Source organism: Dama dama, chromosome 1 (genome assembly GCF_033118175.1).
Source record: "Dama dama isolate Ldn47 chromosome 1, ASM3311817v1, whole genome shotgun sequence".
In the NCBI taxonomy this organism is placed as follows: Eukaryota; Metazoa; Chordata; class Mammalia; order Artiodactyla; family Cervidae; genus Dama; species Dama dama.
Genome location: NC_083681.1, coordinates 45,347,769 through 45,373,314, shown reverse-complemented (window position 1 = coordinate 45,373,314; position 25,546 = coordinate 45,347,769). Strand labels below are relative to the sequence as shown.

The window sequence follows — 25,546 nt, the reverse complement described above, 5'->3', positions numbered from 1 at the left end:
AAACGTCTGGTGTAGGGGGAAGTGGTAGAGAGGAGATGAAAGAAACAGACAAAAGCTAAACTCCTTTGTGCTGAGTCTCTTCACCTTCTAGCTGTGGAGGGTGAAAATACGATGAATAACAGTACTTAATAGTTATTGAGTGCTTATGATGTACCTTGTAATCTTTAAGTATTTAAAGGGGTCTTATTGGATTACATCAGGTAATTCTCACAATAAACCTATGTGATAGGTATTAGAATTAGTCCCCATTTTATAGATATGGAAATCAGGGCACTGCGTGAATAAATCATGTGAACTGTGAGGAGCTAATCCCAGAGGAAGATTCAAACAAAGACAGGCTGACTCCTACACATACTAACCGTTCCCACTGTGCTGTTTTGCTTACTCCTATGTAAGCAAGGGAGTGTCCTGGCTCAGGTAGGTGTTTTCAGAAGTTCATTCTGGCCCCAGTGTTCAGAATGGACTGGCAGTAGGGGAGTTTGGGTGCTCATAAGAGGGAGAGACTGGAGCCAGGCAGGCCATCTCCAGAGCTGTCACAAAGGTCCTCAGGTAGAAGCCCTCTGCTCTGAGACAAAATGCCTGCACCCAGGGGCCTTATTATTGTGGGACATGCATGAACACCATGTCACACCTCTTGGTCATTATTTGATGATTCCTACTCATAAACAAATTGCTTTAAATCATCCTTTCAAATCCTGGCCAAGAAGGGTCAATTCCCCTTTCCTTCTAACCCTTGGTTTTTAATTCCCTGCCTTTTCTTCACTTATTTTTAAACAATGAAATTCCTTTGCTTTCCCCACTGTTTGCTCAGTGAACAGAAGAGCCCCACCGCACACTCCTGTGGTGGTAATCTCAGGTGCATTCCTTTGGGCCTCATCTGATAAGTCACCATATCCAATAGATTCTTCCTTCTGAATATCTTTCAACTTTATTCTTTCCCTCTGCTCTCTCATCATCTCTAGTCCTGATTATTGTACAAGACTCCTAACTGATCTTCCTGTTCCAAGATTTCATCTTGCATTGCTACCAGGGTTATCATTGCTTTATCATCTTTCAAGGCAAAGCAAACCCCATAAAATAACATTAAGTCCTTTACAACTGACCCTGATCTAACTTTCTTCAAATAATTTGCTTTGTTATTCTCTCTGAAAGTAATATCTGCTGATTAAATAAAAACTATGGACATAGTATATACTGTATCTGTTGTATTTACGGTTTTATAAAAGTAGATAACAAGCCAACAACTGAACACAGCACCTTTTTTTAGTTTTTTTAAAAATTATTTTTTTATTGAAGTATGGATGATTCACAGTGTTTCAGGTGTATGGCAAAGTGATTCAATTTTATACATATAAAAATTTGGTTATATGTATATATTCTTTTTCATATTCTTTTTCATTATAGGTTATTATTATAAGATATAGACTATAGTTCCCTGTGCTGTAGAATAAGTCCTTGTTTTTTATTTAATACATATATTACTGTCATATCTGCTACTGCTAAGTCACTTCAGTCGTGTCCGACTTTGTGCAACCCCATAGACGGCAGCCCACCAGGCTCCCCCATCCCTGGGATTCTCCAGGCAAGAATACTGGAGTGGGTTGCCATTTCCTTCTCCAGTGCCTGAAAGTGAAAAATGAAAGTGAAGTCGTTCAGTCATGTCCGACTCTTAGCGACCCCATGGACTGATTCCTAATTTATCTCTCCCTCCCTTCCCTCTTTGGTAACCGTAAGTTTTGAACACAGCAGCTTTGAACATTTCCAGCTTAGTCTTGTCTTCGTACTGTCTATCCCCATCTACATGATTCTCTATGCTATGTTGAACCTGCTATTCTGAAAGCTTACTTTCATATAGTATACTAAAATATACCCCATGCATCTCTACACTGTACATGCTCTTTCCTCAAGTCTAACACACAGAGTAGGGTTCAGTGTTTTCTGACCTTGAGGAGCAGTTTATTGGAAAGTGGAAGCAACTATTTACCAGGGATTCCATTAAGCCTCTTTTTTCTGGTATGTTGTCCAATACTCCTGACAACTCAGCTAGGTAGATACTATTATGACTTCTATTCAGATGGTGAAACTGTGACTCAGAGTTTCCTGCTATGTTGAAGAGTAAGCACCACCCCCTAGACGCCATCCCCTAGATTCATCTCATTCTCCCTATCTGCTCACAGTTCCCTTACCCTGACCCTGCACCAGGTATCTGCCACAACAGTGCTATATGACAAACCACATTGAAACTTAGTGGATTAAAACAATCATTGATTATTTCCCAGGACTCCACAGGGCAGCTGGGCAGTTCTATCAGCCTGGGCCAGTCTTAGCTGTTCTCAGCAGACTCCCTAGTGCATCCACAGTTAGTGGCATGTTCCCCAGTGGATGACCAGCTAAGGATGGCCTCAGTGGCTTGGTTCTTCTCCATGTGACATTGGATCTTTTGGAGGCGAACCTGGGCTTATTCTCATGATTCAGGAAGGTGTCTAAGGGAGAGGGCACAAGCATGCCAAGATCTGGTTGCTTTCACCAAGTTTTTTTGGCCAAAGCAAGTTCAAGTCTGGCTCTGGAGCCCATCTTTCCAACAGAACTTCTAATAACATCTGTATGAGACTTTTGGTCTTGCTGCTCTTGGAAAGAGGCAGTCATCAAGATGAGTTTTAAAGTATGCAAATATCTATATGAAGGCAATGGATGGATCATTAATGTGACTGAGGGGAGACTGAAGAACCTGTCAGAGGGCTGCTGCAAAGTTCAGGATGAGGTAAGCAAGTGCTACACCAGCACACTTTGAGACAGGATAGAACAGCGTCAGTAGGAGTGATTGCATAGGAAGAATTCATGGCAAAGTGTCAATGACTCTGTTTTATAGCTAGATAAATGGAAGAATGACAGTATCACACCTTGACATTGAGAACATTTTCATCCTTTTCAGTTTAAGTAAGAATATTAAAGGAAGAAAAAAATAACCCACTATGTAGAAACCAAAACCCAGCTTAGTCTTTAAATAAAAATTAAATAAAAGCAAAAAGTTCATAAATATAAACTTGAAATGCTTAAGATGTTGCAACAGTTAGATAACTAATGCAAAACAGAGGCTGTTTTATCAGAAATTCCTTGGAGGACTGCCCAGTTCCGTGCTTCACTTGTTCATGAGTGTTGACCAGCTTGGATCCTCTAGGACAACAGTTCTCAAACTTTTATCTCAGAAACTCATTACATTAAAAAAAAAAATTCAGGACCCTAGAGAGTTTTTGCTGACATATGTTAACATCTCTTGATATTTAACAAATTCACAATTAAAATAGAAAATTTGTAGTATGTGCCAGATGCTAACCTAGGACAGGATATCTAACAGTGAACATAGCAGATTAGACAGAAAGCCCTGCCTTCATAGAGCAAATATTCTGAGGGGAGTCAAACAATAAATATGTTAGCATGAAAATTTACAATATGTCAGATAGAAGTTAAATACTACAGAACAAAACCAGCTAAGGTAAGGAGGTTGGCTGTGTTGAACTCCAGCTATAGAGACTCACAGTGGAAGCTGTGAACTCACTCCTACTCACAGGTCTTCCCAGCTTCCTCACACTCCATGCTGTTGAACAGCACATAGCCATACAAACCAACAGCCATGCATCCTCTGTTTTCTTTCTCAGACTCGATGGCTAATCACCAATAAAGGGAAGCTGGCAGGGCTCTATGCTGGGTGCCGAGAAATACTTTTAGAGTTGGGAACCTAGATAAACCTTTGATATGGCTTTGCTGGGCTTCCCAGGTGGCGCTAGTGGTAAAGAACCTGCCTGCCAATCCAGGAGACAAAAGAGACACAGACAGGTTCAATCCTTGGGACAGGAAGATTCCCTAGACAAAGAAACAGCAACCCACTCCAGTATTCTTGCCTGAAAAATCCCATGGACAGAGGAGCCCCGAGGGCTACAGTCCACAGAGTCACAAACAGTAAGACACGAGTGAAGGGACTTAGCATGTGGTTTCGCTAAAGAGTTCTGTGAAACTCATCAAAATACATAGAGCACGTATTGTATGCCAGGCTCTTTTTAAGCACTCACCCTGGATTCACAGCCCTTCTGCAGAGCCACATCTTCCCATGGCTCACTGTACCATTTCATATAAGCTGGTCTTCCTGCCCTCCTGCCTTCCATCTAATCAGGCTTTCTAGACAGTGAAATAGCACTTGCTATTGTCCACATGTACCTCTTGTTATCTGAATCTACTTGATTTTTAAGTTGGCCTTGCATGCATTGGGGTAGCAACTGACTGATACTACATTATCTGAATCTAACTGATTCCTGAGTTTGGACAGTAAACAATAAGAATTTCAATAGTGAGTGAGATATATACCATGTCCCAGGTCCTGTGGATAAAAAGACAAATAAAGCATACCTTCTGTCTAAAATGCTTGCAAGGAAACAGTGAGTAGGCAATTCCAGTTCAGCCCAAGAATTGCCCTGGAAGAGGACTGCACAGAATGCTTTGGACGCACAAGAAACAGCAAGTAGCTGCTCTGCAAGAGTCAGAGATTTTGTTTTAAAGGACAAGAAGATGTATCCCAAGTTAGCGAAGATGAGCTAAGGAAAAGTAGAGGCAAAGTCTCAAACTTGTGAGAGGCCGTGGCAAGCTTGGTCATTACTAATTAGTCCTGTGTGGTAGGGAAGTGACAAAAGAGGTCAGATGAAGGACCCTGGGTACCATGCTGACATATCAGAAGTGTATTCTGTGGGAAACAGACTCACAGAGAATGAACTTATGGTTGCTGGGGGAATGGATGCGGGGAAGGGACAGTTAAGGAGTTTGGGATGAACATGCACACACTGCTATATTTAAAATGGATAACCAACAAGGTCCTACTGTATAGCACAGGGAACTCTACTTAGTGTTATGTGGCTGCCTGGATGGTAGGGGAGTTTCAAGGGGAATGAATAAATGTATATGTATGGGTGAGTCCCTTCACTGTTTACCTGAAACTATCACAACATTAACATTGTTAATCAGCTATACCCCAATACAAAATAAAAATTAAAGTTTTGTATGTATATATATTTACGTATATATTTACATATTGTAAATGTAAACATATTGTGATGTAAATGTAATGTAAATGTAAACATATGTAAACATATGTGTATGTAAACATATACATATTATATATATACATGGGGAAAAAGCAGAACTGCCACTAATTTCCAGGACATACCAAATTACTTGAAGTTTTATAATTGACTACTCATCTGAGAGCTGTCATTTTTGACATCCCCCTGTAACTGTCACTTGCTAGGTACTGACAAATGTTTATCAACATGAATACAATTCAGGTGGTTGAAGGAGTCCAGATTTATTTATTTTTGTTGCACTAGGTCTTCCTTGCTGTGTGAGGGCTTTCTCTAGTTTTGATGAGCGGGGACCTCTCTTTATTGTGGTGCACGGGTTTCTCATTGCAGTGGCTTCTCTTGTTGCAAACCTCAGGCTGTAAGCACATGAGCTTCAGTAGTTGCAGCACATGGGCTCAGTAGTTGTGATTCCTGGGCTTTAAAGAGCAGGCTCTGCAGTATGTAGGATCTTTCTAGACTAGGGACCGAACCCTTGCCACCTGCATTAGCAGGCAAATTCTTAACCACTGGACCACCAGGGAAGACCCAAGAAGTCAAAATGTAATCTTTCATGGTTGATCTCAGCATTGTCATGGCACTGGTGGGTGTGCCGTTTAACTTGCTGATGTATTACAATGAGTGTATAATGAGGGTCAAGGCCTAGTGGAAGTCAAATCTTATGCCATCTTGGGCCTGGTCATTTTTAATCAGTTTTTGTCATATCCTCAATGTCATTCTTTTAAATGTTGTGCTCTGTCCCCTTCCCTTCTGTCTCACAACCTTGAGTCTGGCTTATCACTCAGTTCCCACAAACTAATCAGTTACCTGACCTCTCTTTTTCTGTTTCTTGAATCTGTGCCCATTTTTTCCCTCCCATCACTATTTAGATCTTTCTCATCTGAATTATGCTTACAGACTCTCCACCTGTCTCCCTGTATCCCCTCTCCTCCAGCTCTGCTGCTGCTAAGTCACTTCAGTCGTGTCTGACTCTGTGCGACCCCATAGATGGCAGCCCACCAGGCTCCCCCGTCCCTGGGATTCTCCAGGCAAGAACAGTGGAGTGGGTTGCCATTTCCTTCTCCAGAGCAGGAAAGTGAAAAGTGAAAGTGAAGTTGCTCAGTCGTGTTCGACTCTTTGCGACCCCATGGACTATAGCCTACCAGGCTCCTCCATCCATGGGATTTTCCAGGCAAGAGTATTAGAGTGAGTTGCCATTGCCTTCTCCTCCACCTGTACCCCCAGTTAATTCTCTACTAATAACCAGCACAGTTTTTATTTTTTATTTTTAAATATTTATTTGGCTGTGCCAGGTCTTTGCTGCAGCATGTGGGATCTTTAGTTATAGCATGTGGGATCTAGTTCCCTGACCAGGGATCAAACCCCAGGCCCCTGCATTAGGAGCACCAAGTCTTAGCGACTGGACCACCAGAAAGTCCTATATAACCGTTTTTAAAATATAACTGATTGAGTCACTCCCTTACAGAGGGAAAAGTCTCACCAAGTCTGGAGAGTATTACTATTAAATAAGGGGAAAAATAATAAGAATATTCAAATAAGTGATATTTATAAATGAATTCACTCTGAGGCCTTGGGCCAAATTCTATCCTAATTGCTTGTCTACAATTCTGCCTGAGGGGTAAACCACAGATTTTCATTCTCTGGTTTGCAAAATGTCAGTATCTCTGTTAAATAATTTGCATCTTGGCTAGACTCAAAGGTCTTCAATTTATTTCAGATCTTTCCTCAACCTTTTACTCCCGCTAATTATCTCTTCTAAGAGAGGCACAGCAGGGAGTTTTAACTTTCCCTGTTACTCAAACATTAGTCGTATATTCTCCCCAAATTCCAAAAGAAGAGGAATTTATGAAAAAATTATAGAATATTCACCTGAATAAACTGTACAACATTCAGGCTAAACCTCTCATTTTACAAGTGGGAAAGCTAAGGCTAGATTGATCAAGGAACTTTTAGGGAGTCACATAGAGAACCAAATGGAGTTTAGACCACTGAGATCTCTGACTCCCAGTCCCAGATTCCAGCTACAAGGGACAGGAGAAAGCTGAAGGGAGCACACAGGGGAAAATTCTGTGCTTTCTTCCCCAGAACTGTTTCCATGATTAAAACCACCTAGCACTCTCTTGTTTTGCTATTTCTTCAAGGATTCTATATTAGAAAAGAGGAGTAGAAGAAGGAAGAAGAATGTTTGTATTAATTACTGCTGTATTTTATCATTTTAAAAAAATATTTATTTATTTGGCTATGCCAGGTCTTAGTTGTGGCACGGAGTTTTAGCTGTGGCATGTGGGATCTAGTTCTCCGATCAGGGATCGAACCCTGGCCCCCTACATCGAGAGTGTGGAGCTTAACCAGTGGACCACCAGGAAAGTCCCATTTCTGCTGTATTTTAAATGAATATTTTATCACTGATGAGACATGGATTGTGCCTTGTTCTTAGCCATAGTCCCTCATAGCTGACTGCAAGTCTGCTGACTTTCCTCCAAGAGGAATGGGTAGGCTGGGAGCTCCCTAGTCAGGGCAGATAGCTTATCACTCTGCTAATACACCCCAGGGAGTCCATTGCCCTCATCTCTCCTTCTCTAGGCATACCCAGGCTCACGCATTCTCCACCCCTTCCCACCATGTGTACATGCCTATCTACCATGTCTCTTGGGCTGGCTGGGGGTGTCCTGGCTAGGGGTGTCCTGGCGGGCCCTGCCTTCCAGCTCAGATTGAGCTCAGAGGCTCCCTTAATTGGGTGATCTATCAGATTACTTATCCAAACCTTTGTTTCTTTTTACTTGGAAAATAGAGATTAAAATATCTACCACTTAGATGAACTATAAGATCTAGATAAGCAAAGAAGTACCTAATCACAGTACCAAGCATATTACATGTATTTGTAGGTGTTTAGTTTTGCAAGCTTTTGGACTTGTTCCTCAATAGGGAACAGCTTCTGAGCTTCTCTCATGGCCCATGGGACCACCTCTTTCCCATTAAAGGGATGACCACGTATAGTCCTAAATCCTTGTTTGTTCATCATCTGTCATCACAGAGCTTGTGGGAAGAGGAGAGCATTCACATAAGACACATTCAGCTGGTGAAACTGAGAAAAGGCATACTGAGCCCTGGCAGAGACAGGTCCTGGTAAACAGGGCAGCCCACCGCTCTCTCTTCCACACAACAGCTCATAGCCCTCAAAGTTCAGCATGGAGGGCAGTCCTTCTGTTAGCTGCTCCTGCAATGCAGACAAAGGACCTTGAGTGCCATGTTGAGATATCTGAAACTTATTCTAAGTTTCCCAGCTGTCCCAGGCATCTCTACCTTTTATAGGGATTTGGTCTCTATAACCCAGGCCAACCAGGATGAAGCTGACCCAGAAAGAAAGAAAGAAAGAAAGAAAGTGAAGTCACTCAGTCATATCTGACTCTTTCTGACCCCATGGACTGTAACCTACCAGGCTCCTCCATCCATGGGATTTTCCAGGCAAGAATACTGGAGTAGGTTGCCATTTCCTTCATCCAGGAGATCTTCCTGACCCAGGGATTGAACCTGGGTCTCCCACATTGTGGGAGCTTTACTGTCTCAGCCACCAGGAAGTCAACAGTTGACCCAGAGGCCATAGGAAAACAATCCCTTCATCTGGTAAAGCAGGTCAGTAGTGGGACATGGTGGAAACTGCTGGCTGAGAGACTTTCATAATGATGCTCAAAAGTCAACCTCTGTGCACCAGCGTAGAATTGAATCTCAGAGACAGAGTTTTGGGTGAAGTAGAAAAGAATAGCTTTATTGGTTTGCCAGGCAAAAGGGACACAACTGACTGTTGCCCTGAAAAACTGTTGTCCTAACCTGGGAGGATTTGGCAGTTCTAAGGCGGTAGCTGATAAGGATCAAGGTGTGTGCAGGGCCATCCCTCCTTTAATACAGGCTCAGGTGGTCTCTTGATGAGCTTCTCAAGGTTATCAAACTGTGACCTTCTCTTGAATGAAGAATGCTAATATCTTCCAACCTGACCAAATTTGACAGCATGTTAAAAAGCAGAGACATTACTTTGCCAACAAAGGTCTGTCTAGTTGAAGTTGTGGTTTTTCCAGTAGTCATGTATGGATGTGAGAGTTGGACTATAAAGAAAGCTGAGTGCTGAAGAATTGATGCGTTTGAACTGTGGTGTTGGAGAAGACTCTTGAGAGTCCCTTGGACTGCAAGGAGATCCAACCAGTCCATCCTAAAGGAAATCAGTTCTAAATGTTCATTGGAAGGACTGATGTTGAAGCTGAAACTTCAATACTTTGGCCACCTGATGCAAAGAGCTGACTCATTTGAAAAGACTCTGATGCTGGGAAAGATTGAAGGCGGGAGGAGAAGGAGACGACAGGGGACAAGATGGTTGGATGGCATCACCAACTCAATGGACATGAGTTTGAGTAAACTCCGGGAGTTGGTGATGGACAGGGAGGCCTGGTGTGCTGCAGTCCATGGGGTTGCAAAGAGACACGACTGAGTGACTGAACTGAACTGAGCGTCTTCCATTTGTTGGGGATTTTAGTTCTGCAGAAGAGCTCAAAGATACTATTATAGGTATCTCTTAAAGTCAACCAAGACCCTGCCCCCAAGGCTGCACTATTGTTTCTTGACTTGCCTTCCTCTTCCCTTATTAGCAACTGTTCGAATCTGCCCTTTGGAACTCAGGGAAGGTCATGGAGGCTGGAGTCTATTCCCTAGAAACAGGGGACACAGAAAGTCTTCTGAGCCCAGGAGCTCCACAGGGTTCTATTCAGCTTCAATAGCTTGCCTCAAAGTTTGATCCTGGCCATGGTGTGAGCCATGCAAGTCCTCTGGGAGCAGCCATGGATGGCATGACTGTTGGAAGGACTGACTCTCTAGAACTTGGCTCTCCCCAACCACACCCCTGCCATATGCTGCCTTGGTGACAATATTGTGCCACATTTTTAAATAAAATAGTGCATTTGAAAATATTATAAAAACCCTAAAAAAAAAAACAAACCCTAAAGTGTTTTACAAATTATTATTACTTAAGTCAGATCTGCAGTCAGAACTCTGGGTGTGCAGCACTATTTAAACCCTAGAAAAACATCTGCTTGAATGAACCTACCTTCCTTACTAATTCAATAGATGTTTATTGAACCCACAGAGCTCTCAGGCAGTAGAGTACAATAGTAAACATGAACACAAAGGCCTTGCTTTTTTGGATCTTATAGTCTAGTGGAGGAGAAGGACAGTGCAGTAGTAAATAAAACAGATAACATAATTACAAAACTCAATACATGGTCTCAAGGAAATAAGAGAGATGCTATAGCAGATCATTTTAAATTTAGATACAGTAGTCACAGGAAGCCTCTTAAGGAGATGAAATTGAAACTGAGATTTGAAGGATGAGTAGGAGCAGACTGTGGAAGATCAAAGTAAAGAACACTCCCAGCAGAAAGAATTTCAAGTGCAAGAGCCCTGGGGCAGAAACAAACTGGACAGCTCCCAGAATAGCTGGAAAGCCAATGTAATCTCCACACAGTGAGGCAAGGTGGGAGTGTAGGGAGGGAGTAGAGGATCAAGCCCCAGCGACAGTGAAGTCGCTCAGTTGCGTCCGACGACTCTTTGCGACCCCATGGACTGTAGCCTACCAGGATCCTCAGTCCATGGGATTTTCCAGGCAAGAATACTGGAGTGGGTTGCCATAAGCCAAATCAGATAGATGTTTTAGGCCAAGTTAGGATTTTATTCCAAGAGTGGTAGGGAAAAGCTTTTAGAAAGTTAGTCATGTAATTCATGTTTTTATACAGATCACTCCTACTGCTTTGTGGAGAACATTCTGTAGATAAGCAAAAGTAAACTCAGAGAGACAAATTAATGGTAGTGGTCCAGGCAAAAGGTGAGGATTCACAGAGTGCAAGGGGAAAGGAGGGGGTGGAAAGAGGAGGATATAGAAATATATTGAGCATTTTAATTTAAGTATAACATCATAATTTAAAGATAGGTTTACTACCAGCACTTGCCAGTGTGGAAAGATGGAAAGAAAGGAATTAAAGATGACTTCTGGACAGGTAATTTGATTGATGATTTTTGCTTAAAATGGGGAGAGGAAGAGAGTTTGGGGAATAAAAGCAAGAGTTCTGATTTGTACAGAGGAAGTTTGAAGGTAGCCAAGTAGGAACATGGAAAAGGTAGTTGGATGAAAAAGTTTGGGGCTAAATTGACATCCAGATAAGATGTCATTCCAGATAGAAATTTTGATTTATTCATTATTCAGAATTTACAATGCTATTCAGAGCCATGGGAAAAAATGAAGTTACTTGGAAAGTTATCGTAAATAGAGAAAAGGTCTGAGGACAAAACACTTAAAGGTGGATGATGATAAGGGACCAGTCCTGAATGACAAGAGAAGAAAAATCCAGAAAGATGGGAGGACAAAGAAAAGCAGAGGTGTTCTACAATCAAGAGAAGAGAGTTTCAGGGAGAAGTAGCAATCAAGTAATCAAAGTTTACTGAGAACTTGATTAGGATGAAGACTGAGAATTGACCCTTAGATTTTGCAACATGGAGGTTGTTGGTGCCTTGAGAAAAGCTGATCCAGTGGAACAGGCAGGGGAATTTAGACCTCTGGAGACCTGGAGCTGATCTGAGTAGCTTAGGGCATAATTGGAGGTAAGGAACCTCCTCTTTTAAGGAGTTTTATTTTAAAGTGGAGCAGAGAAATGGGGTCACACTAGAAAGCTTCTAGGATGATCTTATAGCCTGGTTATTTACAGAGTGGGAGGTAATTTCAGGTGTTAAGTCCTTGAGTTGGTGAAAGGAACAAGATTCATTGCAAAAGTAAAGAGAGCAGGAGGGAGGGCAAATAACATGGGTTCATGTGCAATTGATTAATAGATTGGTTAGTTGGAAAACTCATTCACTGAGCAAACACTGGCTTCCTATGTGCCAGTTGCTATCCCAGGGGCAAGATACATAGCAGTGAATGAAACAGATAAGACAATGCTCATGTCCTCATGGAGTTTATACTCTATTGAGGGGAGCTGAACAATAAATATGTTAACAGATGAATTTATAATACATCAGATAGAAGATGACAAGCCCTATGGAGAACAATGAGCTAGGATAAGGGGGTTATGCAGAGCTGGAGAAGGGGGCTGCCGTTTTTAATAGGGTGATCAGAGGAGACCTTAATGATGAGGGAACATTTGTGAGCGGACCTAAATGGAGCGAGGGAGGAAGGCATGTAGTTATCTTCAGGAAGAGGGTTCCAATCAGAGGGAACAAAATGTGCCAATTTCCTGAGGCAGGAGTATGCTTGGCACAGTCTGGGGCACAGCAGGGAGGCCAGTGTAGCTGAACAAAATGCTCAAAGTAAGGGAGCTTGCAGAAAACAAGGCAGAGAGGCGGTGGGCAGACAGACAGCCCCGGGTGGCCTGGAAGCTAGACCTGAGCTTTACTCTGAGTCAGATGGGAAGTCACTGGTGAGTTTTAAGCAGACAGGGGACATGATCTGACTTACATTTTTCAAAGATAACTTTGGCAGCTGTGGGGAATGGCCTCTGAGGCCAAGGATGGAAGTGTGGCCACCAGGTAGGCAACTGCAGTAATCCACGCTAGAGATGATATTGTTCTCTGATTGTGCCTGTTTTCTTAGTGAAATCAGAGGTGAGATCTTCCTAGGAGAGTGAGGAGGCTATGATGGAGACTTGAGGAAAGAAGAAAAGTTACGGTCATTGTGGGTGATGAACTGATTAAAGAACTATGGTAGGGTTCCTCACCTCCGGTTATGCCCTAAGCTACTCAGATCAGCTCCAGGTCTCCACAGGTCTAAATTCCCCTGCCTGCTCCACTGGATCAGCTTTTCTCAAAGTCACCAACAACCTCCATGTTGCAAAATCTGAGTCAATTCTCGATCTTCATCCTAATCAACTTCTCAGTAAACACTGATTACTTGATTGCTACTTCTCCCTGAAACTCTTTCTTCTCTTGATTGTAGAACACCTTTGCTTTTCTTTGTCCTCCCGTCTTTCTGGATTTTTTTTTTTTCTTGTCATTCACGACTGGTTCCCAAATAACCGGTAGTACATGCAGTTTGCTAAATGCTCACTCACCTCCACCTCTGGGACTTCTCTGGCCATACATCTTTCCCCCTTGTGTCCACTCTCTCTCTCTCCTTTCACCATATTTCTTTTCCTCTGACTCCATTTGGCCTCCTGTTGGCCTGGAGAACCTAGGTATTTATTAAGAACAAAATGACAACCCATTGGCACATCCAGTTTCTTATATTGAAGCTTTTGGAAGGATTTGCAGAGGCCCTTGGGATGTTCAGTTCTCCTCAAGAGACTGTTATACATTCGACTGTCACTCCACCACCTCACCCTATAGCAGTCAGTGAGGGAGACCCAGAGACTTCCTGTGCTTTTCTTAAGATTTTCCTCTCCTACCTGTGACACAGACCTCGGCCCGATTTGAGGGAGGCGTACAGGATTTCTCATGCTTTTAGTCAGGCCACCACACCCTGTGATTCTGCTCACCTCACAGCAGACTGTCTAAACAGGGCCATCCCAGCAACAAGCTCATGACTGGAGCGGATGACCCACTTTTCCTAAAATGACGAGTTGGCATTTATCTAATCTTGACCCACATCTCTCTCTAACTTGTTCACCATGAGAATTCCAAGACCCTGAGGTCTTCTTGAAGATAGCATATGTAAGAGCCAGGTGGAAAGGAAAGCTTACACCACTTCTGTCCACATCCCATTGGACAGGACATAGATCAATGGGTACAGCTTATGTACAAAGGAGGCTGCGAACGTGTGACTGGAGAAGAGGAAAATGAAATGGCACCTGATGAACACAGACATTTGTCTCTGTGGTGACACAGAGATCAAGGGAGGGCTTCTCTGGTGGTTCAGTGGTAAAAAAATCTGCCTGCTATGCAGGAAACAGGGGTTCGATCCCTGATCCAGGAAGATCCCACATGCCAGGAAGCAACTAGGCTTGTTTACCACAGCTACTGAGCCTGTGCTCTAGAGCCCAGGAGCCACAACTGCTGAGCTAATGTGCCGCCAACTGCTGAAGCCCGTGTGCCCTAGAGCTCATGCACTGCAGCTTGAAAGTAGCCTCAACTTGCTGCCTCTAGAGAAAAGCCCACACAGCAACAAAGATCCAACACAGCCAAAAATATAATAGAAATAAGTAAATATATATATATATATATATATATTTAAAAGATCAAGGGAGAAAAAATCTTCAAGAAGGAGGAACTAATCAATATTGCCATTCTACAGAAAGGTCAGCTGAGATATAGACATAAAAGGTTTAAGTTTTCAGTTAGGAAGTCCCTGGTCATGTTATAAATGGTCATTTTTGTGAAGTTATGGTGAAGTGAAATAATGGGAGGTGAAGAAATGGGTGCAGAGAGTACAAACTATAGGAGAATCTAGTTCTATAAAATGGTAGAGTGAAGTAAGTTGAAAAAGGTGTCTAATTGTGAGAGAATTGATATTTACAAGCTAAAGAACTAGTCGTGAAGGAGAAATCTGAGCTAGAAAGGGGAATCATTCATGGAGGAAATCTAGAAGGCAGGAAAGGATGAGACAGGAGTGCAGGTGAACTTAATTAGTCTTCACAGGAGGAATGACGTGGCCGCTTCTAAGATATGTGGGAGGGTAGCAAGGTTAGGAGTTGAAGAAAAAGTCTGTAAGTGAGGAGCAGGAAGTTGAGGAAGTTCATGTCTAATAGTATTTATGTTTGCAAAGGTGTTATTATGAAGGATTGATGGGCTAGTTGTGGGGCAAAGGGAGGGATTTAAGATAGCTGCCATGTGGAAGATGGGCTGAGCATGGAGAGCAGTATAGTATTTAGGGCTCAGTTGATGTTGAAGACCCCTTAGTGTAATGATACCAGTAGGAACCAATGTGAGATTTTCTCCACCAACACACAGCTCTCAAGGGCAGAGGCAGATCTTTGAATTGATCTAGGATCAAAGAAGGAAGGGAATTTTGAGAGAGTAATAGTCTGAATGGCAGTGAGGAGCTAGAGAAATATAAGCCCCTTCTTTTTACTTCATCTTCCTCCACCTAGTTTAGACCCTTTCATCCTGTTTGGATTACAGAAATTCCTTCTGCTTGGTTTCCCTGATTTTAGTCTCTTTCTCATGTATCTATTGTACACGTGACTACCAGCTTAATTAGTCTTGTAGAACAGCTTGGCCATGTTTCATTCTTATTCAAAAGCTTCAGTAGCTCCCTACCTTCCTGGAGAATTAAATCCATATTCCTTAGCTCCACCCTCAAGGTTCTAGGCACAGAGCAGATTTCAACTAGTTTGTTTTTATGCATCTAGTTTTATACACAAAGGATTTAGATTATACTGGATGAAACTCTATACTACTTCACTAAGTTTGAAGGACTTTCCCAAATGCAGTTTTGTTAACTATTGGGAAAGTTTCTCCCACCCCTTTCAGAATGCCCTTCAAGGTGACTTTCAAGGGCTAACTCAAAGGCAGGTTCTCCCCTGTATCAAATGACATGTCTCTTCTCTGTCCTCTTTTTTGAAAAAAAAAAATCATTTTAAGCTTTATATCTAAAGTCATGCACCTATTAAGCAAGGACCATGCCTAATTTATCATTGTACCCCAGCCCATTGTACCCCCAGCTCATAACACTTAGCTTAGTATCCTGCTTTTTGTTGGTATCCAAAGTCAGCTGACTAAAGGCACACACACATTCATGAGTACATGAGTAATGAGTCAATGGACATGAATTTGAGCAAACTCAAATTTAGTGACATAGTGAAGGACAGGGAAGTCTGGCATGCTGCAGTCCATGGGGTCTCAAAGATTCAGACACGACTGAGCAACTGAACAATAACAACAACATTCTAGTAGGGTTAAGAACCGGAATCCTTCCTAGAAGGTCATCTTCTCAAGTTGTAGGGTTGATATTATAATCGTTATCCTTAGTACCTAATACTGTTCTAAGACAGTACTGTAAGCTAAGTATACAGCAGAAACCTAGTAAAATCTTGGCAAACACAATTGAGTTAGGTGGTTCCATACTCAGCGTGTCACCTCGAAGTGCTCTGGAAAGTGAACAGGGCCTGCTGCTGCTAAGTCACTTCAGTCGTGTCCGACTCTGTGTGACCCCAGAGACAGCAGCCCAACAGGCTCCTCTGTCCCTGGGATTCTCCAGGCAAGTACACTGGAGTGGGTTGCCATTTCCTTCTCCAGAACAGGGCCTAGGACACAGCAAATAGTTATTTATATCTTGATTTGATTAACTTGATTAATGAATGCTCTTATAACTGGACAGCAACTCCCTTCACAGACTCAGTTACTCTTTAAAGTCTTTGATTCATTGAATCCTACAATCATTGACTGATCCCTGTGTGATAATTTAACATTAGACACTGAAGGAAAAAAAAAAACCTATCCGTGAGAAAAGCAGACATCTCATATGTTAATAAAGTAACCTCTCCTTTTCCTCTTTTGTGGCCAGGCTGTGACAATATGCTGATGGGCATAAAGTCTCTGAAAATAGTGAAGAAGACGATGGACACAGATGGCTCTTGGATGAAAGATGCTGTCAGTGACTCTCCAAAGGTTTATGTCTTCATTGGGTCCAGAAACAACACTGTCTGGGAATTTGCCAATATACGGGCCTTCATGGAAGATAGCACCAAGCCAGCCCCCCGGAAGCTGATTCTAACACATTCCTGGCAGGGAACAGGCCAAGTGATCTACAAAGGTTTCCTGTTTTTTCATAGCCAAGGGACTCTCAATGAGATCATCAAATATAATCTGCAGAAAAGGATTGTAGAAGACCGGATGCTTCTCTTTGGAGGAGCAGGCAGAGCCCTGGCCTACCAGCACTCCCCTTCCACTTACATTGACCTCGCTGTGGATGAGCACGGGCTCTGGGCCATCCACTCAGGGCCAGGCATCCACGGCCATTTGGTTCTCACGAAAATTGAGCCTGACACGCTGGGAGTAGAACACTCATGGGACACTCCATGCAGAAGCCAGGATGCTGAAGCCTCATTCCTCTTGTGTGGGGTCCTCTACGTGGTCTACAGTTCTGGAGGCCAGGGCGCACATCGCATCACCTGTGTCTATGATCCTCTTGGCACCATCATTGAAGAGAATCTGCCCAGCTTGTTCTTTCCCAGGCGGCCAAGAAGTCACTCCATGATCCATTACAACCCCAGAGATAAGCAGCTCTATGCCTGGAATGATGGAAATCAGATCATTTACAAACTCCAGACCAAGAGAAAGCAGCCTCTCCAGTGATGCATTCCAGTGGGCCAGGGATGCTGCACTCCAGGATCGGGGGCCAGGGCCCCTCTGCAATATACTATAGTATTAATATATTAATAGCATCCCACTAATGGCACACAGGGAGATGAGGGGCTGCAAGTGGGGATGCACACACATCCTTTTCTAGATGGTACTGCCTTCAGTATCTTCTAAGAGCTTAGATGACAGTCTGTCATTCAGGAATTTTCAGGAACTTCCATTACCCATCCCAATGCCCTGGTGCTCAAGGCCTTCCACATCCTGATTCCCCCTCCCCCCAAAAAAAGAAAGAAATCAAAATATGCATAGAAACGAATGAAAATGAAAACAAAACAACACATCCTGATCCAGCTTACTTCCAACCTTTTCTTTTTAGTCAAGCATTTTAGCATGTACTTTAATAACTCTCCCCACCCTCACCTTCTCAGTCATTAGAAATGTAGGCCACGCCCTCATACTCCTGGCTTTTCTCCCCTCTGGCCTTTGCCCAAGCTCTTTCCTCTTTGACAGTTGCCTATTGATATTCTTCTATTATTCACTGCCCAACTAAAGTCCTATTTTTTGGGATTAATTTTTATTGGAGTATAGTTGCTTTCAATGTTGTGTTGGTTTCTACTGTACAGCAAAATGAATCAGCCCTGCATACACACATGTCTCCTCCCTCTTGGACTTCCTTCCCATTCAGGTCACCACAGTCATTAAGTAGAATTCCCTGTGCTATAGAGTATATTATCATTAGTTATCTCTTCTATACATAGTATCAATAGTGTAAAGTAATATTTCTTGTTGATGTTTAATTTTGATTTCCCCTGGTACTGTCCCTACACCAAGCAAGGCGGTCGCAATAAGAAAGTGAACATATTACCATTTGAATACCACTTTCCAGTTATAAAGTGCCTGTTCCTGTGTTAGAACTCATCTCACCCTTATGAGATAGACGGGACAAGCCTTTATAGACAGAGGGTTTCGGTGAGCCATTCCAAGTACCAAAACTACAAAAGGAAAGAGCTAGAAAATACCGCACAGCCCATAATCTTGTCATTGTCCAAGGAAGCATCAAATATATGTTTGTTCACCCAACCTTTTCTAAGCAATTTGTTAATTGTTTCAGCCTAAAGATAATGGCATGCCCCTTTACCTATTTCATGCCTGCACAAGACCTTCCTATAGGCCTTTGAATAGCTACTTCCTCCAGAAAACCAGCCTAAGGGTGAGGACCCCCCTGTAGACTCATCTTGCCTTACCTTCCCCTGCTGCTGCTTGCCTGAAACACAATAAAAGTGACACTAAGCAAATAAACCTCATCAGGTTCTATTTGCCTACATGACCTCAGCATAAAAGTTTCAGGGAGTGCTGCCTGTGCCTGGATTTACTGTGAACAGTCCCCAACCCACTGAGGCCTTCAGTAAGTATTCTGGAATCTGGATGAACGCCAGATAGCAAGGAAGGGCCTCCCTGCCACAGCAGGCGGGCCACGTGGCACAGGGGACACAGACCACCTGGGCCTGTCTGGAGAGGCCTCTTCCAACTCTTTCCCAGGCATTTGTTCACTCGGGCTGGTTCGGGTCACGCGTGCAGGCTGCGGTGCCAGTCTGTGTCAGGTGCTGGGCCCCTGTCTTCCCAGGTTGGTCACATGAGAGGGTTTGCTGTGTGTGTTTGCAGCTGTTTTCCAACTCTGCCAAGCCCAGGCTGGGACCATGGGCAGTGAAGAGAGGGGTGGTGGTTTTTTTCCTTTTCTTTCCCATAGCGTCTGAGTAGCTGTTTGGCAGAATGGAATTGCTAACCCCATGGACATAGCACAGTTACCCGCAGTTCTAACAGAGTGATACAGAGAGCTCAAATCCATTGTGGAATGAGGCAGGTATGAATAAATAAATGTGATATTACCCACTCCATGGAGTGGGGGCCATTTGCTGCCCCATGGGTAAAATAACATTACCTATTTCACAGGGAAAAGGAATGTGCCTCACAGATGAGGGTAGCAGGGGAATTAATCAGAGTGGGATTACACATAAATCCTGCATACACGGTTCCTTTGGAGGCACAGAGAGGCTGCCTGTGATGTGCTGTCTACCATTCATCCGTGATATGCTTTGCTTTGACAGTTATGCAGGGCACACCTGCCACTAACAACCCACTCTCATGCCTTAAATGTCTGCAGCTAGAATCACCTTTTTAGGTTAAGACATTTTCTCTCGGAAGCCCCCGTTAACGGGGCACTTTGTTTCCTGGGAGCCAAGGGTAAACATGTAGGTCTGTGGACACTTCTTGGGCTTCTTTCAGATGAACTTTTCAGTTCTGGTCTCTTGTTGGGTTTTACTGAGGATTGAAGCTCCTAAGATCTAGACCAGTGGTTCTTAAACTTCATTGCACCTAAGAATCACCTGAGGAGCTTTTAAATATCCTGATGCCAAGCTATACCCCCAGACCATTCAATCAGAGCCTCTGGAGGGCGGACCAGACAGTGCTGTAATTTTTAAGTCCCCTCCCCTAAAATGGTCCCAAAGTGTGAATAAGCTGGAAAGTCAGTGATTTACACCAGTTTTAAAAAATTGAAGTATAGTTGATATACAATGTTGTATTAGTTTCAGGTGTATAGCAAAGTGATGCAGTATATTCTTTTTCACATTCGTTTTATTATAGGTTATTAGAAAATATTGAATATAGTCCCCTGTGCTATACAGTAAATCCTTTACATACATATATATATATATATATATATATATATATATATATATATATATATATATATATATTAATGTGTATCTGCTAATCCCAAACTCCTAATTTATTCATCACCCCCCTTTCCCTTTCGGTAACCAGAATTTATTTTCAATGTCTGTGACTTACACCATTTTTAAAGATGATTTTTAAAAAGTAATTGTATAGTTCTAAAGAACAGACTAGCATTTTCTGAGGACTGCGCGTCCACTAGGGCAATAACACGTGGGATTTGGAAACACCCATGAACTCGTGTGAACCATGGCAGCCTCCTCTATAAAAGCCTCTGAGCTGCTATTTTAAGGAAGTGAAAGAGAACTGAAGAGTGTCCTGTTGTAACACAACTCTTGTGGGCCCCAGCCTTCCTCTGCTGACTTTGCCCTTGGCCTGCCTCTGGCCAGGTTCCTGCAGTGACTAGAGTCTCATGTTTGCCAGAGTGGCTTAAGTTTTGTTCGCATGTACAAGTCTTCTGGGCACACTAGTAATTTCAGACCATCAGGATAATATAAAAAAAGATGTGTCCTGTGGAGTTGATCAACAATCCAGCCTGTAGAAATGTAGATAAAAACAGGATAGGGAGGTAGTGACTCCTGCCAGAACTGGGGACTATGCCAGAGTCCTTGGTGTCGATGCCATCTGAGGCCCACAGGGATTTTAATCCGCTGAACTGAGCAACCAAGTCTTGTGGGCCCAGACAGGGCAACAATATAGCAGTACCACCAAAGGGGATTCACGCCCTACACCGGGGGAAGGCCTTGAACTAGGTTCCCAAAGGCCCAGTCCTGCCCCGATCCTACAGTCCATTCCTATGCTCAGCAAAGCTTTTGTTGTGCCTGTGGAACCCCCGCCTAAATGCTGGGCACCGGAGGGGACTGCTCCTCCCCAGCTGTTCACAAGAGCGGGTGCCGGCGCCTTTGATTGGCGCTGACCGCTAGAGGGACCTCCACTCCAGGTCGCGGGGTTCGAGAGCGGCCAGATCCTAGGGTGACTCAGTCTTCCGAACTGGGGGCGCTCAGAGACAAGAAGTGAGATTGCCTTCAGGCCAACCTCAATTTGAACTAGATCGCCTGGGCCCAGAAGTCCGCACACCCAACGGTTGCTGCGCTGGGACCGCCTCTAAAACATTCTTTCTGTGACATCTCTTTTTGCAATTCTCGACACAAGTTCCCTTATCTGCTTTTCGCTTTTATTCCCTATGGCCAAGGAACGGTGCTCAAGGGCCGGAGAAGCCTAGGGAACGGGGAGCCGAGGACCGCCAGGCGTCACCCCGGGCCGGAAGGGTGCTGGAGAAGGAGGTGACAAGAGCAGGGGCGGGGCTCTGAGGGGCGTGGCCGCCAGAGGGAGGCGGGGCTTAGGGGGACGGTAAAGTCGGCTTAGGAGGCGGGGCCGGAGCTGGGGCTGGGCGGGGCTGGGGCTGGACCGGCGGGGGCTAAGCAGGTCCGAAGGGGCGGGGTTGGCGAGTCAGGTCTCTAAGGAACTAGAACTCTTGGCGGTTGGGTCCCTGCGGGCTGCCACGGAGCCTAGAGGGAGGGGGCGTGGCAGAGGGGCGGTCCCGGGGGAAGGTGGGGCGGTCTGGGAGCTGGCGCTCCGGGACGAGCCTCCCGAGTCTCCCGTGGGTCCCCGCCCCCGTCACGTGGGCTCCGGACGCGGCCGCTGCCGGTCGGTCCGCTGGTTGGTCGGTTAGTTGGTCGGTGGGTCAGTAGCCTGCTGTTCGTTTCTCGGCTCTCATGTTCGGAGGTGGGGGGACAAGTGAAAGGCCCGCACACCTGAGCTGTCCGGAGAGGAGCCCCGCACTCAGGTCAGTGGGTTCTCCCCACGCCCCCCGGGCCGACTGCGCAGGCTGAACTGGGAGCCCCCGCAGGGGAATTGCCTTAGGAACCGAGATCCCCGAGTGTGTCCCAGACGCGAGGGCGCGGACCCTCCTCCCCTTCTCTTGCCAGATTGGGAGAATATAACTCCTGGGGATTTGCTTCGCGTCTCCTCCCAGTCCTGTCCGGAGTCTACGGAGTGTCCGCGCCCCTACAGGTGCCGGGATGGCCTGGAGATGCGCAGGGTGGCCGGTCATCCCAGTTGTGTGTGTGTAGTGTGTCAGAGCTCTGCTCAGTCTGTTGGAGCGGCGGCGTAGTCTAGAGATAGCCCAAGGTGGTCGGGAAGCTTACGGTCCGTTTTGCCCAAGCAGATCGGTGTTCCACAGAGCGTGCGTCCAGCTACAACGCCTTAGCTGAAATCAACTCTGTACTCTAATTGGAAAAATGCAACATGCTTTTCCAAACCTCAAGCCACAGCGTCCCAATATACGGCAAGACGGGGATGGTTCTGTTTGAAAGAGGGTTCATCTCCTTCATGACATCCTGACTCCAGACCTTCAGTTGTTCCTCAGATGAAAATAAATTATATATTTAAAGACTAGGGCTTCCAAAATGTGCATAAGATCAAAACAGGCACTCTAGCCAGCATTTAGTCCTCTTAAAAAACAAATCCAGAGTATTTTTACTTTTAGAGCAGCTGGATGTTTAGTATAGATATGTCTCCCTTTGTATATTTTTGTTCACTTCCTGTCTCATATCTCTTTCTCCCAGTTCCTTAGTCAATTATACTACAAATCTGCAATGTTACCAAATTGTATGTTGCATTCTATGAAGTTTAATGCCCAACAACGGCAGTTGGCTGTACACAAAGTTCATCTTCTGCGTGTTCAGTCTTTGTTATTTGTACTACATGAAAAAAATACTTGATTTAGAGGTTATTTCTTTTTTACTTGAGGCTTAGGTAGTCTGTATGTAATCTGCTTAAATTCATATTTAGATGACTTTGAAGTGGGAGATGAGGGGGACTGGTGAACTTTTACTACACTCATTCATAATTTTTACTTAATACATTATTGTTAGTATCACTTGAGATTCAGTGATGTGCCAGTTATTAGCGTATTGCTACTACAGAGATAAACAGCATCATGGTCTTTTTACTGGTTCAGCTATGTGCTACAGGTGCCTGACAAATAGAATGAAATAAATACTATGAAGGACGTAAGAGCAACGCATTGTGGGAATTTATCTTTCATCTGACTTCGTAAAACCTGGGATAATTTCAGGAAGGGGGTGACACGTGCATGGTCCTGTTGTGTGACACGTGCATGGACCTCGAAGGATTTCTCCAGGCAGAGGTAGGTAGAGTGTGACCTGCCCTGTGAGAACTGTGTAGGCAGGCAAGCACTTCATAGCCTGAGAAGTGGCAAGTGGCCCAGCTTGGCTCCAGTGACAGGTGAGAGACAATAAAGCTGGTGTTGAGGAAGAAACCTGTTCCCAGCAGGCCATGAAGGCCAGGTGGAGAAGTCTGGGCTTTGAAATCATGAGCCTCCATAATGGCTTTTAAGCAGGAGATTGATTGATGGTTCTCTGAATTTAAAGTCTGGGACCTTGCCCCTTGACCCTTTCAGCCTCCCTAACCTCTGGCCCAGTGGAGAAAATCCAGTAAATATTTGTGGAATGAATGATCTGGCAACACTTGGTAGCAGTGCTTTTCAACTTTTAACAAGCTTAAGAGTCACCTGGGGATCTTGTTCAAATGTAAATTCTGGTTCCTAGGTCGGGGTGGAACCTGACATTCTGAATTTCTCAGAAGTTCTCAGCAGTGCAGCCCCTTCATTTATCTATAGCAAGGATTTAAAAAAAAAAAAAAAAAAAAAACCAGTTTGCAAACCTGGCTGAGCCTCAGAATTGCCTAGGGAGTTTTTAAATTACTCAGATTAAGTAGGTCTGGCATGTTTTTACCAAATTCCTCTGTGATTCTGATGAAGGCCAAGTAGAAACTGCTGGGTAAGAGACCCTGGGGTTGGAGAAGCCCAGTGGAAGATCAATTAAGATAGAAGTGACTAGGGCCTGTGCTGGACCCCAGAGAGGATACAGGTAGGAGAGACTAGAGAGAATCTATGGGCTAGGGGGCCAGATGGAGAAGTGAGGAGGGAGGAACAGTCCTGAAAGAATTGCGCTTTGGACAAGGAATGGCGTAGCCTTTAGACTGTCAGATTTGTGGTAATATTTGGAAGCTGTTTTTCACTTGGCTATCAAAAACATTTCCTTCCTGATACATAGATTTGTTCATGACACTTCTGCTTGAAATCTTCTGGTGGATCCCCTTTTGCAAAACATGGGGAGGAATAGCTAATATGAACAGCACCGTTGAGGCATTTAAACATTGAGGCAATAAACTTAAAGGTTTATTAAGTTCCCAGACTGAGCACCCTCATTCAAGAAGTATCACTCAGGAAAAAAAAAAAAAAAAGATGTCACACTGTCATCACTTGGTGTGGGCACAGCTAGGCTGAAACTCTTGGCAGCTTTGTATTTTCCTGAGTCACTATTTTTCCTGCTTCCTCCTTCCTCAGAGCAGTTACACTTGTTTTCCTAGCATCATTCTTTGGTTTCAACACTTGATGACACCTCTGTGTCTCAGTTTTTGCAGAATCCACTGCTGGTCCCAGAAGGGTGGGCTGTATCCTTTATAGACTTTGAAAGCCAGGTCTTGCAGATCTTCATGAGGGCCATTCTTTCTCACGCAGTGAATACTCTGCTAGGAGATGCCATCTTAGAGCGTCTGTTTACCTTTAGACCTAGATCTCCTCAAGGCTTTGAGAGTTCCAGGGTGCTGCTCACTCTCAGCTTTATCTTCGGGAAATTTATGATTTCTATTTAGTGCTCCTGGGTAATCCTTACTATGGTGCTTCCTGATAATTCTTACTTCGATTTCCTCTGTCAGTCACAAATACATTTATGCACATGAGAACCCAGCTTTCACTGTGCACAGTGCTTTTAGTCATCATGTTACATGTTGTGTAGTGACCTTGGCTTCTGTAACACATTTGTAGATGGAAGGTATAGACAAAATGGGATAGGCTTGCCTCTGAAAGGGATAAAGTATACCATCCTTGTTTGGCATTCAGAGTTCCACAGAGGCTGGCAATAATTAGACTCATCAGCTGTATCTCCACTGTTCCCCAAGCGGAGTAGCTTAAAAATGTCTACATTTTGTGCCTCTCTGCCTTTACATACACTATTTTCTCTTCCTGGGAAGTCCTTTTGTCTCTGCTCTTCAAGATGCGTGAACTCTTGCTAATCCTTCAGGAGGCAGATCAAAGTCTTGAAACACCTCTCCCTCCCCAACCCCCAAGTCATTTTTGCTATAGCATCTGGTACAGATCTCTGCTTTGGTACTTAATGCACATCATTTGCATGTCTCTGTCCACACTCTCTCCAAACTCTGAGCTGCCTTGGGGCTGCATCAGCCCTTATGTTCCACCCAACACTCAGCAGATATTGAGGAAGAGTTTGTGGAAGACAAGGGCCTTGAGCTGGCTGGTGTTGCAGTGTTGACCTCAGTAAAAGGGGAAAAGGCAGATGGTTTTGTGCTGGAGATAAGGCAAGGAACAAGAGTAGAAC

General features: G+C 44.1%; 2 protein-coding genes across 4 annotated transcripts in view; both read left to right on the top strand.

The window, feature by feature from the left end:
* The window catches only part of OLFML1 (olfactomedin like 1), a 30,494-nt gene extending 11,805 nt beyond the window's left edge, over positions 1 to 18,689 (top strand). Inside the window, exon 3 of the mRNA XM_061148185.1 lies at positions 16,594 to 18,689. Coding sequence (XP_061004168.1) covers positions 16,594 to 17,384 — 791 coding nt within the window. The 3' untranslated portion in view covers positions 17,385 to 18,689. The remainder of the gene's footprint in view (positions 1 to 16,593) is intronic.
* Positions 18,690 to 21,584: 2,895 nt separating this feature from the next.
* PPFIBP2 (PPFIA binding protein 2) overlaps positions 21,585 to 25,546 on the top strand; it is a 159,789-nt gene continuing 155,827 nt past the window's right edge. For all 3 annotated transcript variants that reach the window (XM_061148147.1, XM_061148121.1, XM_061148139.1), the window contains exon 1: positions 21,585 to 21,909. The gene's annotated coding sequence lies outside the window, so the exon portion shown is untranslated. The remainder of the gene's footprint in view (positions 21,910 to 25,546) is intronic.